The 13,692-nt window shown below is 50.5% G+C and overlaps 1 protein-coding gene across 1 annotated transcript in view; it reads left to right on the top strand.

Moving 5' to 3' along the window:
* The window catches only part of LOC144952959 (guanylate-binding protein 1-like), a 126,189-nt gene that overhangs the window by 68,463 nt on the left and 44,034 nt on the right, over nt 1-13,692 (top strand). The window contains exons 12-13 of the mRNA XM_078883446.1: nt 4,296-4,426; nt 7,267-7,376. Coding sequence (XP_078739572.1) covers nt 4,296-4,426; nt 7,267-7,376 — 241 coding nt within the window. The remainder of the gene's footprint in view (nt 1-4,295; nt 4,427-7,266; nt 7,377-13,692) is intronic.

Raw genomic sequence — 13,692 nt, 5'->3', positions numbered from 1 at the left:
TGGATATTAACTTTTGTTACTTATTCACTGTTTTAAGTTCACTCGTTTCCGGTTAGTTTGTTTTCTTTGTGTACGTTATGATTTTAATGTTAACAATTGATAGTGGAATGTATTACAAATGTAAACTTCGTATTAATATGATTGAATTAAGCTGCGGTAACTACGTGAAATGCATGAATGCTTGCGGGGTATATGCATCTGCGGGTTATATGTGTATGCGGGCTATATGCGGGAAAATACTGTAATTCAGTTGCATGCGTGTGTAATGCGGGCGTAAGCGACCTTCCGGAGGTGACGTCACGGGGGGTGGAGTCATGTGACGTGGGGGTAAGGTTCGGGGCTTTAAGCGGGTAAACCGGAAGGGGAAGGTAGTCGGGGTGTGAGCGGAAAAGAGTGAGGCCACGCGGGCAAGTGTGGAGAGGGGGGGCGCCGACGGCGATCGGGAGCCAACCCCGAAGATAAGAGGAAGCTGCGGAGTGGTGTGCAGCTGGGGAGGAGACAGCCAGGAGGGCTGCGTGTTAGAGGCAGCGGTGTGGCTGCCAGGAGGAGCTGCGGAGAGAGAGAGAGAGGGGGCTGCTTGTTAGAGGCAGCGGTGTGGCTGCCAGGAGGAGCTGCGGAGAGAGAGGGAGAGAGCAAGAAGCTGTGAGAGCTGCGGAGGGAGAAGAGCAGCAGAGAGTACAGCCAAGGGGGGCTGTGTGAGAGAAACAGCAGCGGAGCTGCTGTTGTGGATCGGGCCGACATTGGAGTCAGCACCGTGGAGAAGCTACAGAGTAAAGACAGCCGTGTGGGTGTACAGCACGAACCGAATAATAAAGGACACTGGGACAGACATCGTGGTCCAGTCGTTTATTACACTGGTGTCGGAAGTGCAACGGCATGTCGAAACAAGTGAGGAAGAAAGTTAATCCGGCGCCTGCATCGGCTTCTTCGTCCGACGACGACGAACTCCCTCCAACCGCGGATCCTGTTGGGGTGGTGGAGGAGAGCCCGGCTGAGGAGACCACGGGAACGGGAGTGGAGGATGTTGGCGCGGTGGCGGGTCCGTCGACATCATCAGACGCGGATCAACGATGGCAAGCGATGGCGGTACAACTGGAGGCACTTAAGGACGTCCTGGCGCATCTATGCCATCTCGTCGCGCCAGGGACGATGGATGATGCAAGTGGTGCTCCGCGGGCCGCCACGTTGCCTGTCCTGCCGCCGCCATTGCCCACGCGGCAAGAGGCCGCCATTTTGCGCGCTCCGTGGCGCCAAACCGCCATCTTGGCCACGCCGCGGGCCGACGCCATTTTGAATTTGCCATCACAACCACCACCATTGGAAGACGGCGGGAAGAGGAGTCGGAGTCGCCACCTTACAACAGTTAAAGAATTTTCCGTCGGTGGGGACTGGAGCGCGTTCGCCTGCCGCTTCTTGGCGGCGGTACGCACAGCAAGATGGACCGATGCGGAGGCTTTGGAGGTGTTGCCGACTCTCCTGGACGACGAATCTGTCCGATTCTTCCGTTCCATAGCGACCGATAAGAAGGCAACTTTATGTGGTGTTTTTCAAGAAATGGCCGATGCTTATGAGCCACCAGATGATGCGCATCGGCGATTCGCTCAACGACAACGAGCACCAGAGGAGTCGCCCGTGGCGTTCAGGGGTGCGGTGCTGGAGCTGGCCATGGCAGCTTATCCTGAGACGCCACAGGACCTGCTGGAGCCTCTCATATTAGGGAAAATGTTGGAGCTGTCTCGGGATCTAGGGATCCCCATGCCTGTGTGTGGGCATGAGAAGCTAACTTCCCGGATGGCTGCTAAGTGTCTCGATGCGCAATTCAACCTCCGTCGCTGGAAACAAGTGACGGCGTGGACGGGGGAGCCCGTCAAAGAAGAGGAGGCGCTGGGGTGGAACCCTGCGCAGGCCGTCTATGTTCCGGATGACCGGGGCCCTCAACAACTGACGGCCGCCTCCGCTCCATGGACGGGACGCGGCGGGCCGAGACCGCGCGCGGTGCTACCAGAACGGGGCCGTCAGGAGGCGAGGCCTGCGCTTCGGCGCAACGAGGCCGAATGTTTCCGCTGCGGGCGTAGGGGCCACTACGCCAGAGACTGCTGGGCCCGCTTCCCGGCTCCGCCGCAGCAGGAGGCCTCGGCACCGGTCAAGTCGGCTAAAGATCCTCCGAAACAGGCCGGCCGTGACATTGCGGGGGACGAGGGGCCCTGCTCGGAGGACGCCTGCCAGGTCTGCGGGACCTTCGAGCCCTGCAGCCCTTCCGACCCAGCTGCGGGCACGGTCACAGGACAAGCCCAAGACTAACTCTTTAGAGACACGGGATGGCGGTGGACTTCCAGCTGCGACAGGGGGATTACCCCCTGTCGTTCCTCGACTTTCATCGCGTTCCCGTTCTGCGAGTGGGCCGCCGACCGTCCGGGACGGGCCGGCGACCCGCACACGTTCCAAATCGCTTACGTTTCGTTGATTGTTGCTGTCTTGTTATTTTTTTTCTTACAGTTGTATTTATTGCATGCTTTTGTACGATCGTTGATGTTGATTGCGTTGTTGTTGTTCTTGCTGTTACATTATATGCTTAGTGTCCTTTAGGGGGGGAAGCTCGGTTCGCCGCATTACGATTTGCTATTGGTCAGCCGAGGTCGGCTGGGATTTTTCTACGGGGGAGGGTGGTGTAATGCGGGCGTAAGCGACCTTCCGGAGGTGACGTCACGGGGGGTGGAGTCATGTGACGTGGGGGTAAGGTTCGGGGCTTTAAGCGGGTAAACCGGAAGGGGAAGGTAGTCGGGGTGTGAGCGGAAAAGAGTGAGGCCACGCGGGCAAGTGTGGAGAGGGGGGGCGCCGACGGCGATCGGGAGCCAACCCCGAAGATAAGAGGAAGCTGCGGAGTGGTGTGCAGCTGGGGAGGAGACAGCCAGGAGGGCTGCGTGTTAGAGGCAGCGGTGTGGCTGCCAGGAGGAGCTGCGGAGAGAGAGAGAGAGGGGGCTGCTTGTTAGAGGCAGCGGTGTGGCTGCCAGGAGGAGCTGCGGAGAGAGAGGGAGAGAGCAAGAAGCTGTGAGAGCTGCGGAGGGAGAAGAGCAGCAGAGAGTACAGCCAAGGGGGGCTGTGTGAGAGAAACAGCAGCGGAGCTGCTGTTGTGGATCGGGCCGACATTGGAGTCAGCACCGTGGAGAAGCTACAGAGTAAAGACAGCCGTGTGGGTGTACAGCACGAACCGAATAATAAAGGACACTGGGACAGACATCGTGGTCCAGTCGTTTATTACACGTGTATAGAGATTGTATCACTACGAACGATACTCACCTGATGTGGTGGACACCACGTGACACGGATAATCAGGAATTAAAAACAAGCCCTCTGATTGGTTACTTAAAGGGCCTGAAAGGGGATTGGTTAGAGGCAGGGACATTGAAGGGATTGGAGGTCGAAATACAAAATGGAAAGAGTGAGAAACGGAGAGATAGTTGTCACATGTGTATATTACTGTATAGGTTTTTTTAGCAGTTGTATAGCTCTCACATGTTCAGGCATTAAGAATTTGCAACACCAACAGCAGCAGGCAACACGATCTAGTGGCACCCGACACAGTACACAACTATTTTGCTTCCCCTTTATACATCACTCAAGCTCCTTTCCCGTAGGTTCCTTGACCTGCTTTGCCTCGAGCTAATCACCTCCCACTTTCCCTAACAGATTCCAACAGTCATCCCTGTCAATCATCCTCAGTTTCTCACTCTTTCCATTTGTATTTCTCCACCAATCTCTTCAATTCCTTGCCTCTAACCAATCCCCTTTCAGGCAAGTTAAGTGTCAATCAGAGCTACTTTTTTGCTTCCGGACTGTCGGTGTCGTGCACATAGTGTCCATATCGTTGGGTGAGTATTTTCGGGTGTGATTTAATCACTTCAACGATGTAATTGGGGGAGAATGTGAGCTGCTCAATTAACTTCATGAAGTGATCCATACCCTCACACAGAGACCCGTAGACTTTCAAACACACATACCCATAATCTCACATAGAGACCATATAAACACACATATATACCCGTAGGCTCACATGAGGTATCCATAGACTCAGATAGAGACTCGCAGATTAATGTAGATAACCGTAGGCTCACACAGAGATCTTTATAGACTCACGTAAAAAAACAACTCACAGATTCATAAAGAGACTCCATGAACTAACGTACAAAAAACAGTTTGAGAATCACACCAAACAACAATGTGGTTGCAATCCAAAAACACATTGGAGACCTGTCCCCATGTCTCTGTTTTGTTCCCTTCCACCCGGTGGGGACCAGGTGGCTTCGCTGTAGGGCACGCAGTGCAATCGAAGACCAAGGGCATCTGGGCCTGGCCAATTCCTCACCCGACGAACAAGGAGAATTGTCTTCTACTGTTGGACACGGAGGGGCTGGGAGACCCGGAGAAGGTGAGGGAATGTGGAGCGAATGGCTCAACAGGAAGAAAATAAACCTAAAACTTAATGCTGTAACAATGGCCAGAATTAATCTATTAATATGGTTTTTTAAGGGCACTGCACACAACTCGAATTAACTTGTGTTAGAGCCAATATCTTTGAATGTGTATGTCATTGGTTCGCACGATGCTAGAGCTTGGGAAGATGAGTCACTTTGAGTCAATTAGTTGAATACAAATTATAAACTACTCTTATTATGGTGGATTACGTGTGCTGCTTAAGAGGCACCAAGTCTGCGTTTTTCCCCCACTCCAGAAGCTCTGCCACTAATGTCAAAGCAATTAACTAGTGGAGACGTGTGTAGATGACGTGGTGATGATGTGACCTCACAGTAAGCCGACGTACACCACACGAAGTGACCGAGTCGAGATGCATGTAGCTAACAGTGCGTTCTGTCCTTAGTGTATTTACGGATATCACACACACTGAAAAAGTTGAGACGTGTAGTTGACGTAGTGACAGACATGATATTCAATTAATGAGTCGATTCACATTTAGATGACGTGGGAGTGGCACTGTTCTCCCAGTGTACTTGCTGACATCACATGCTAGTGTAATAAAAATCGTGGAAGCGACTTCTGGAATCCGGTCTTTATTTGTCTTTCTTTTACAACACTCCTTCACGCTGCTGACAGACAGCGTGAGAGGGATAGAGAGAGAGAGACACGCGCGGCCACGTGGCAGCCTGGACCCCGCTCCAGCGTGGCCTCACCCTCCGTTCGTTCCAGATCTGACCACGTGTTGTCCGTCTCCACCCCTTTTAATACCCTGATCACGTGGTACCTTTCCACCAATCCTGGTTAACCTCTATGGAATCTTCTAGACTCCATCGTACGTTCCCGGGACCACGACCCTGACTCGTCCCCCCATTGGCTGTGGCTAAAGCCAGCAGAACCAATCCTCTACTTACAGATGTCATCTTCCCATTACGTCAGGGCCACGCCCCTAGACTTCCCCCCATTGGCTATTGGCCAGGACCGGCAGAGCCAATCATCGTAACGAGGTGTGATCCATCAGCAACCCGGATATATCCTCACATTACACTGATGTAGGGGTTTTACGGAGGGGCTGTATACATGGGATCACACGAGAAACAAACACAGTGGGCGGGGCTTTGTGAGTGCACGGGGAGGTGCTCTCAACGACGTCCGCACCGGGCAGCCTGGGGGGCTGACCCGGAGTTGTGATCCCCCGGGGCCCCACCCCTCAGCGGGGGGTTTTGGTATAAAAGGGGATGAGCCGGAGAGCTTGGGGAACAATGTTAAAGCTAAACCAGTGAAGACCGAAGATCGTCTAGATAGAGCCCTGGACTCCCCTAGGTCGCGCCCTTATCAGGGCCGCACAGGACCGAGCCAGCGGCGTGATCCCGAGAGCCAGAGCCAGTGCTCTGGGACTCCGGGTACCGTAAGCCCGACTTACCAGTGTCGGGCCAGATAGCCTCCCCTAACCCGTTAGTGGAGGACTAGGAGGTAGGTCAGAGATAGCTAGCAAGTGTATCCCCAGCTACTCGGGTGAGGGGGCCGATACCCCCTCCAATGTTGTATGTCCGTGGTTGTGCCAACTAACGCGGAATAAATACGTGTGCCTCAACCCCGGCGTCCAAGAGTCTTCAACGATATTACACTAGTAAAGTGTAATTTGCCCCGCCCCTGCCCCTGAGTCATTAAAATTTATCCTGAGGCCAGTATATCGCAGGTCTAGCTGGGCTTGGAAAACAGCCAGTGCAGGACCACGTGTAGCATTAGGGCACCACGGTGGCGAGATGTTAACCACCTCGCCTGGTACAGGAGATCGTGTATTCGATCCCGACCCTGATGCCTGCTGTATATTTTTAGATTGCATGTCTCTCTCCTCGTGGTAACGTGGATTTTTCTCCAGGGTCTCCGGTTTTCCATCCACAATTTAGAACCTATGTGGCTGCTATACATTTCCACATGATAAGTCACTTCATCGAGCAATCATTTGTGGCCAGGTCGCTTCTGAAAAAGAGCTATATAGCTCAATGGGCCTTACCTGGTAAAATAAAATAAAATGTATAGGTTAGTTTTGAACTATAACATTGTGGAAAAATAACAACACATTTAATTCATGGATTTTATAACGGTTCCTAATATGCATTTGTCCTCAGAAGTATAAAAAATGCAGGTTAATTTCATCATTAACACGTTTAACAATAGTAATTGGGCAGGATATGTCCCGGCTAGAATAGCGATTGCGTGACGGCCAATGAATGCATCTGAGAGGACCTACACTGAGGAGATATAGAAATGTAATCAGCTAACATGAAAGGTGCTAGATGGATTGTTACTTTTGCAATCGTGTGAGATATGATAGCAACGTTGGGTCTTCATCCAGCAGTGGATTTACCACGGTTAATGTTAGTACATAACAGCGTTTTGAGCTGGATGAAGTTGATGCCATATAACACGCGATGTTGTGACATTCATGCACGGTGTGTTACATCATCTGCATGGGATTATAAGGCTAACCGTTTTTTTGGACCTTTTTGATAATGGTCGCAGTTGTCTATCAGATAAATCCCTTATATCAACGCAACTGTATACAATGTCATATTAATCATGAGACGTCTTTACGAAGGTTATCATGCCAGTTTCGAAGACATACGGACAAAGTAGATGGACAGAAAGGCAGAGCAGATGCATAAACGAATTCAAACTTAGTTTTAAAAGCAATACCGATACAATTGTATTGTTTGATTAAAAACAAAAACCCAATGGGCTTCATAAGTTGACGGGTGTCAGATTTAAACAGCTCCTATTTCTCACGCGCAGGCCAATGAGGAACACGACATCTGGCTGTTCATCATGACCGTGCTGCTGTGCAATGTGCTTGTCTACAACACCGAGAAGACTCTGGATAACACGAGCCTGGAGCAGCTGCGGTATCCTTCACCATGTCCATGCTGACGTCTGCGTGACACTGTGGGGTTAACGTTTCCAACGCACTTTTGGGTGACCTGAATGGCTGGGGAGATTTAAAGCAGTGTTGCGCTGATATGTCGATTTCTACCATACGTCGTCTGATATAATAGTCAACAATCATTGTATTGTATATGAAGCAAGGTACACGAACCCCTCATTTAATGCAGTAGATGCATTCCTCAAAAGGTCCTCATTAAGGAAAACACCACCTTAAGGGAGGAATTACTCTTCTGAATAACATTTAACAATAATACTACTTGCGGTTGTCTCTCAGTGCAAGTCATGCAAGACCTAAAAGTGCATTTGCATGAAGCTTACGTTTTGGAGAAAATCTGTTGTAAAAAAACAGGTGAGTTTGTAAAAATGTGATCTAAAAGTGTTATAGACTCAGATTCCTTAATGGACCAAGGAAGGGATATTCCACAATCGCGGAGCCTTGCTGCATAGTCTGGTCTTTCTAATAATGAGTAGACCAGAATCAGCTTATCAGCTGAACGACCCAGAATGCCTTGGTCGGAGTGAAAATTTAACCCGGCTGCATTCCGGAAGGAATCTAAGATTTATATATTTTTTATTTGACTCCCCTTAACTAGCATTGAGACCTAAATACACACACAGACTGATAGATGCATACAGAGACCCACAGAAATGCACAGAGACTGACAACACACAACAACCGCCATTTGCCATGAAGTGGCAGTGACGTCACCACGACGCTTGTGCCAGGCATTGTGCACCTTGAGGTCACGTGAAGTGTCGAACGCCCGCTGGCAGGAGGTCACGGGGCAGACCCAGGTGCACGGGTTGACTGACTGAGATGACAGAGATGACTGGCTGATGCACCACTTGTGCCCCCTACTGTGCCAACTTGCTGTGCTTTACCACCCGGCGCTTCGCTCGTTGTTGTGAGCGTCACTCCTCCGCCCTCCGTTGTTGTAGAAGGGCAACTGCCTCCAACTGCCCAGTAGCGTCCTTCACGAGCCTCCTCCACAGAGGCCGATCTTGACACCGCTGGTACCAGTCATCGGCAAGTCCACTCAGCTCCACGTCCTCCTGTCCCACATCACTCCATTTCTTCTCTAGCCCATTTAGCCCCCTCGATCCGGCAGAAAAAAAGCTATTTCGGCATGCGGTGGCTGGGCATTCGGGCTACATGACCCAGCCAACGCAGCCTTGCCTGCCGGAGGAGCTCACCGATCGGACTTTGCCCAGATTTTTCAAGGATTTATTACCTCCTCACACAATCCACCGGGGAAGATGCTCCATTAGGGGGGTCCACGTTTCGCAAGCGTAGAGAAGGGAGGGAATGACTGGCCGAGAAGACCTGGAGCTTCGTGCGGAGCGACAGACCAGGTAGCTTCCACACAGCGTTACGCAACCGATGAAAAGATATTGCCACTCGACTGATTCGGAGTGAGACCTCTGCTGTTAAACTGGAGCCGGTCATAAGCACACTGCCCAGGTATGGGAAACTCTCCACTCTCTCCACAACTGCCCCATCACCGATTGGGAGTTGTGTGGGTGGAGTGTCCGATGGTCGTGGTTGACCAATAGGGAGTCATCCCTTGACTGCACCCGGGCATCAATCAGCCTCCCATTATATCTATACAAAATGGAAATTCCCATGGTACAGCTATTGAAGGCTTCACGAGCTATGAGGTCAAAATAGATGTTAAATAATATGGGAGCCAGAGGACATTCCTGTCGCACCCCAAGGTGTACAGGGAATGGCTCTGACTCATTATGAATCATCATGTAGTTTGACGCGGGGCCGCTCACCATCATGAAGGCCCTTAATGATTGTGAGCAGAGGGTCAGGAACTCCAAAAGCACGAAGAACAACCCAGGGCCCAGGCCTACTGATGGTATCATAGGCCTTGACCAGGTCAATAAAGGAGAGATGTAGGTCTTGTTGAAATTCCCTACACCTCTGCTGTAGCAGACGGACAGAAAATATGGCATCTGTGCAGGACCGCCCTTTCCTGAAACCGCATTGGGGCTCCGCAAGCCTCTCCTCAGCGTGCCTAGTAAGGCAATGTTGAATAATTCTTGCCAGGACCTTTCCAGGCACACTGAGGAGTGAGATGCCCCTGTAGTTGTTACAGTCTGTGCGGTCCCCCTTCTTAAAGAGGGGGACCACCAGGGCATCCTTCCAATCCTGCGGAACCCGTCCAGTGGTCCAGACTGTTGTTATATCATATAGGGCAGTCTGTGCACAAACGCACCCTCCCTCAGCATTTCGCTTGGGAGATCATCTCTGCCCAGTGCCTTTCCTGGTCTCAGACTCCGGATCGCCTTCAGTACTTCCTCAACAGATGGCACCTCAGCCAGCCACTCACAGGGGGTGACTTCTTCCAATATTTGAGGCACCGCAGCCTCAGAAGGGTCATCCCTACTTTGTGCCATGATGTTTTCCTGGCTGAGGGATTTCCCCTCCCCCAGGACCTCACAGAAATGCTCAGCAAATCTGCAAACCTGTTCCTGGGGGTCGGAGATTGTATCACCGTTTCCCCCCCTAATGATGGTAATAGGTGTGGCGCTGCAGGTTACTTTTTTGATGGAGTTAAATAGTGATTTGTGATAGTGGGCCAATGAGGCAGACTCCTCAGCAACCCGCGACCACCACCCATGCTTGCAGCACTTTACGGCTCTCCGAACCTCCGAGCGAAGGCTGCTGTAAGCCTCTTCATTCTCTGACGTGGGATGCTGTAGCCGATGAGAGTGGGCCTGTCGCTTTTTCTCAACTATCCTGAACACCTCCTCTGTCAGACAGGGTCTCTGGGGAGGTCTGGACCGCGTACCCAAAGCAGCCATTGCAGCTGCATGAGTCACAGTCCTAAACCTCGCCCATTTACCCTCGACATCAGGAGGAGTGTGGGACGATGCCAACCCCAGCCGCAAGCGATGATGAAATTCTCACTTGCAACTTTCATCAGCTAACTGAGACCCGGCCACTTTAGGTTGTAATGGGGTCCTGGGGTTACACCCAGCACCGGAGTGGAAGAATGGCAGGCACATCTTATAGATGACTAGTCGATGGTCAGAGGGCAGATCAGCTCCACGGTAGGTCCTGGTGTCAAGGACATGGGCTCGCATCTGCTGGTCTGTCACTATGTAGTGCAGTAGATGTTCTTGCTTGTATCCATGATGTTGTGTGGATGCGCCGATGCCGGAACAGCGTGTTGGTAATTACAAGCCCATGGGCTGCACAAAAATGTAGCAGCCTCCTACCGTTGTTATTGAGCTGATCTGGCCCATGCTCTCCAATCACTCCAAACCAGTTGCCAGCATCATGACCAACTCGAGCATTGAAGTCACCCAACAAGATGACTCTATCCCGAGTGGCCACTTTAGCCAGCACCTGTGACAGGAGGTCATAGAAGGCATCTGACTCATCGGCTTTGCCTGCATCCCTCCACTGATGTTCGCCTTTGGTGGGGGCATAAGTAACCACGACCACCACTCCTCGTCTCCGGTTGATGGGAAGGCGAGCCCAAAGTAGCCTGGGGCTTACAGCTTCCTACACCTCACCGCCACGCTCCCACGCCCCCTTCATTTTTTTGTTCAGAAGAAGAACCACGCCCTGTTGTTTGGCAGTTTCCTGCCCCGAGTAGAGGACTGTCCTCCCCTCATGCTCATGATGTGATGGTAAGCTGTTGAGTGTGATGCTGATGCAGTGGGAGAAATTAATACCAGAACATGGTTTTGCTCAGCTTTTGGACCTCATGATGATTCATAATTATTATGTTACTCTTCTTCTTGGTTCTTTCGGTGTTGTATATGCCGGATTATGAAATTTTGATAAAAATTAAATTGAATACAAATTGGAAAAATGCATAAATCACATGAATTATGCTAATGTGTGTAATTATCTGCATACATTATGATAATCACATAAATAATCGTAGTAATTTATGCGAATGCTTGCGATTATGTTAATGTGTGCAGTTATGATCATTAGGCTTAGCTTCGTTATCCAGAGTTGTATCAATCGGGATAAAACGATTATCTTTGATTAAACATTTACTGATTATCTTAGTGTGTTTATGTTATGTTAGGTCTCCAAATTCATATCTCATCGCAGGATACAGTTCTTATGAATAAGACAGTTTTGCATGGACTTGGAAAGAAACACTCGAGATACTTCTGTGTTAACAATTTTTATTCTAAACAAACACTCTAATATGCAAAGGCAAAAGTATACGTCAATAGATTCATCGGCAAGATTATGCAATTAACGAAAATAAATGACTAAAACATTTCTTATTCATGTAACCCGACGGCAGCAACTGCTTTGCACGATCAGTTGATATTGAACGCACCACCTTGAAATGGCAACCCTTTTTGAAACACAAAGATAACTTTTTGAAAGTATTATTCGTGTGCGTGTTGTGTGTGCGTTGTCCCCTTGTAAAATTTATATTTTAAGCAGAGGCAGGGCGCTGTGTCGGAGCTTGTGGGGTGGGGGAGGGGATACAACCAGCTCTTCAGAGTTTACTTCTCGCTTGGGCGTGGCCGCAGCGAGCCCGTCCTGCTTTCTCTCTCCACTGCTAGATTGAGCGGCGTCGGCACGACGCTCGCCGTCGTGGCGCGCGATGATTCCGTCGTCGGATAGCGCCGTTCCTCCGCAGCTGGATGACGAGTCGGCACGACGCTCGGTGACGCCCGGGTCGTGCTGCTCGTGCGCTCTCTCTCCGCTGCTAGATTGAGCGGCGTTGGCACGATGTTCGCCGTCGTGGTGCGCGATGATTCCGTCGTCAGATAGCGCGCAGCTCCTCCACCGCTGGATGACGAGTCGGCACGATGCTCGCCGTCGTGGTGCGCGATGATTCCGTTGTCGCTGCTGGACGTCTTGTCTGTTCTCACTGGGTGTTGGTCGGTGTGTGTGTGTATCAAACACACGGCGCATTTGATGGCGCTCTCTCTCTCTCTTGGTGGCAGCGCCAGTCTTCTCCACTGCTGGATGATTGTTGAGTCGGCACGATACTCGCCTTCGGCGGTGCCCAATAGCGCTCGCAGCTCATCCGCAGGTCGTCAGTGCTGACACTCTTTCTCCCTTGGCGTGCAGCTACCAGCTTCACGCGGGTACTCGCTGATGCCTCTCCCACCCTCACTTCAGGGGTTTCGTTGGTTCAGGTTCTCTCACGAGAATGATAGCTGGAATTTCGCAAGCTTCACTCGCATTTAACCACACCTCACCACTTCGTTCTGCGAGAAGCGACACCGGCCATTGGTATCGGTGTTTGCTCCCTCACGACGCTCCGCCAGCCGGAGCACAGCTGAAACCCAGCCTCGACCCAGGCTGAACTCAGATTTCTGCGACTCGAACGACCCCTCCTCGTTCCATCTCTCTCGAGGCACGACCCGCCCCAACTCCCTTGCGAGCTTCCCTCGCAACTCTGCGTCGCAAGCCGAGTCCCGAGACTGAGCGCGACTCGAACCAGACTGCTCACAGACTTCTGCGCGTTTGTGCTTAAACTCAAAAACGTGAACACCCTCTCCTCTCTGCGCGAGAGGAAAACAAACAACAAGAAAACAGACGCCCTCCCTGGGTGTATGGCTGCCATCTGTTTTCGCGCCGAATCTTGGGGAGACAAAAGTGGCCGAGGAGATTTTTGCAATACATTTATGTGGTCCTGTGTGTTACATTTATTCTTGATATTTCTTATGAGTTCCCTCGGTCTTAGTATATCGTGGTTATTATTCGGTCTATGTTTAATGAATATTCGTAATGATCCTCGTTACATCATTATTTTGAGGGCTTTTCCAAGTTTGGTTATGCGTTTGTCTCCAGGGATTGGTGTTTTATTTTGAGTTATATTTTAATGTCCTGAGGTTAAGTGTAACTAAGTTTCCACTTACGCTTTCTTGACAGCTGGAATTCGTTTTCTTTAGTTTTTGATAAGGTCATGTAGATAGAAACATACAATACAAAATAATATATATGCGGTGAATACGAGTAAAATAAGGGAATTACTAATATAAAGCCCCTATTGTAGGCTGGTTGATTCTTTTTGTTAAGTTTCTACTTTTCGTTAAGGAAAACGTTAAAGAAAACGCGAGTTGCAATAGTTGTTTTTCTCTGCTCTGCACGTTATCCGTGCATCTCCAGACGTCTTGGGAAGGTTAGGCCATCGACCTTTTGTCCATCTGGATGTCTCTGACCTCTCTGTGCTCTGAAGTCTTACCGTTTAATGGCCCTCCCCGTTTCACAGATTCATGGTGTGCTTGTGAGGAGTAGGGGCTGTTTTCATTATTTAATACAAATATATATAG

The sequence above is a fragment of the Lampetra fluviatilis genome, chromosome 71 (assembly GCF_964198595.1).
Source record: "Lampetra fluviatilis chromosome 71, kcLamFluv1.1, whole genome shotgun sequence".
Taxonomy (NCBI): Eukaryota; Metazoa; Chordata; class Hyperoartia; order Petromyzontiformes; family Petromyzontidae; genus Lampetra; species Lampetra fluviatilis.
This window is presented reverse-complemented; position numbering and strand designations above follow the sequence as displayed.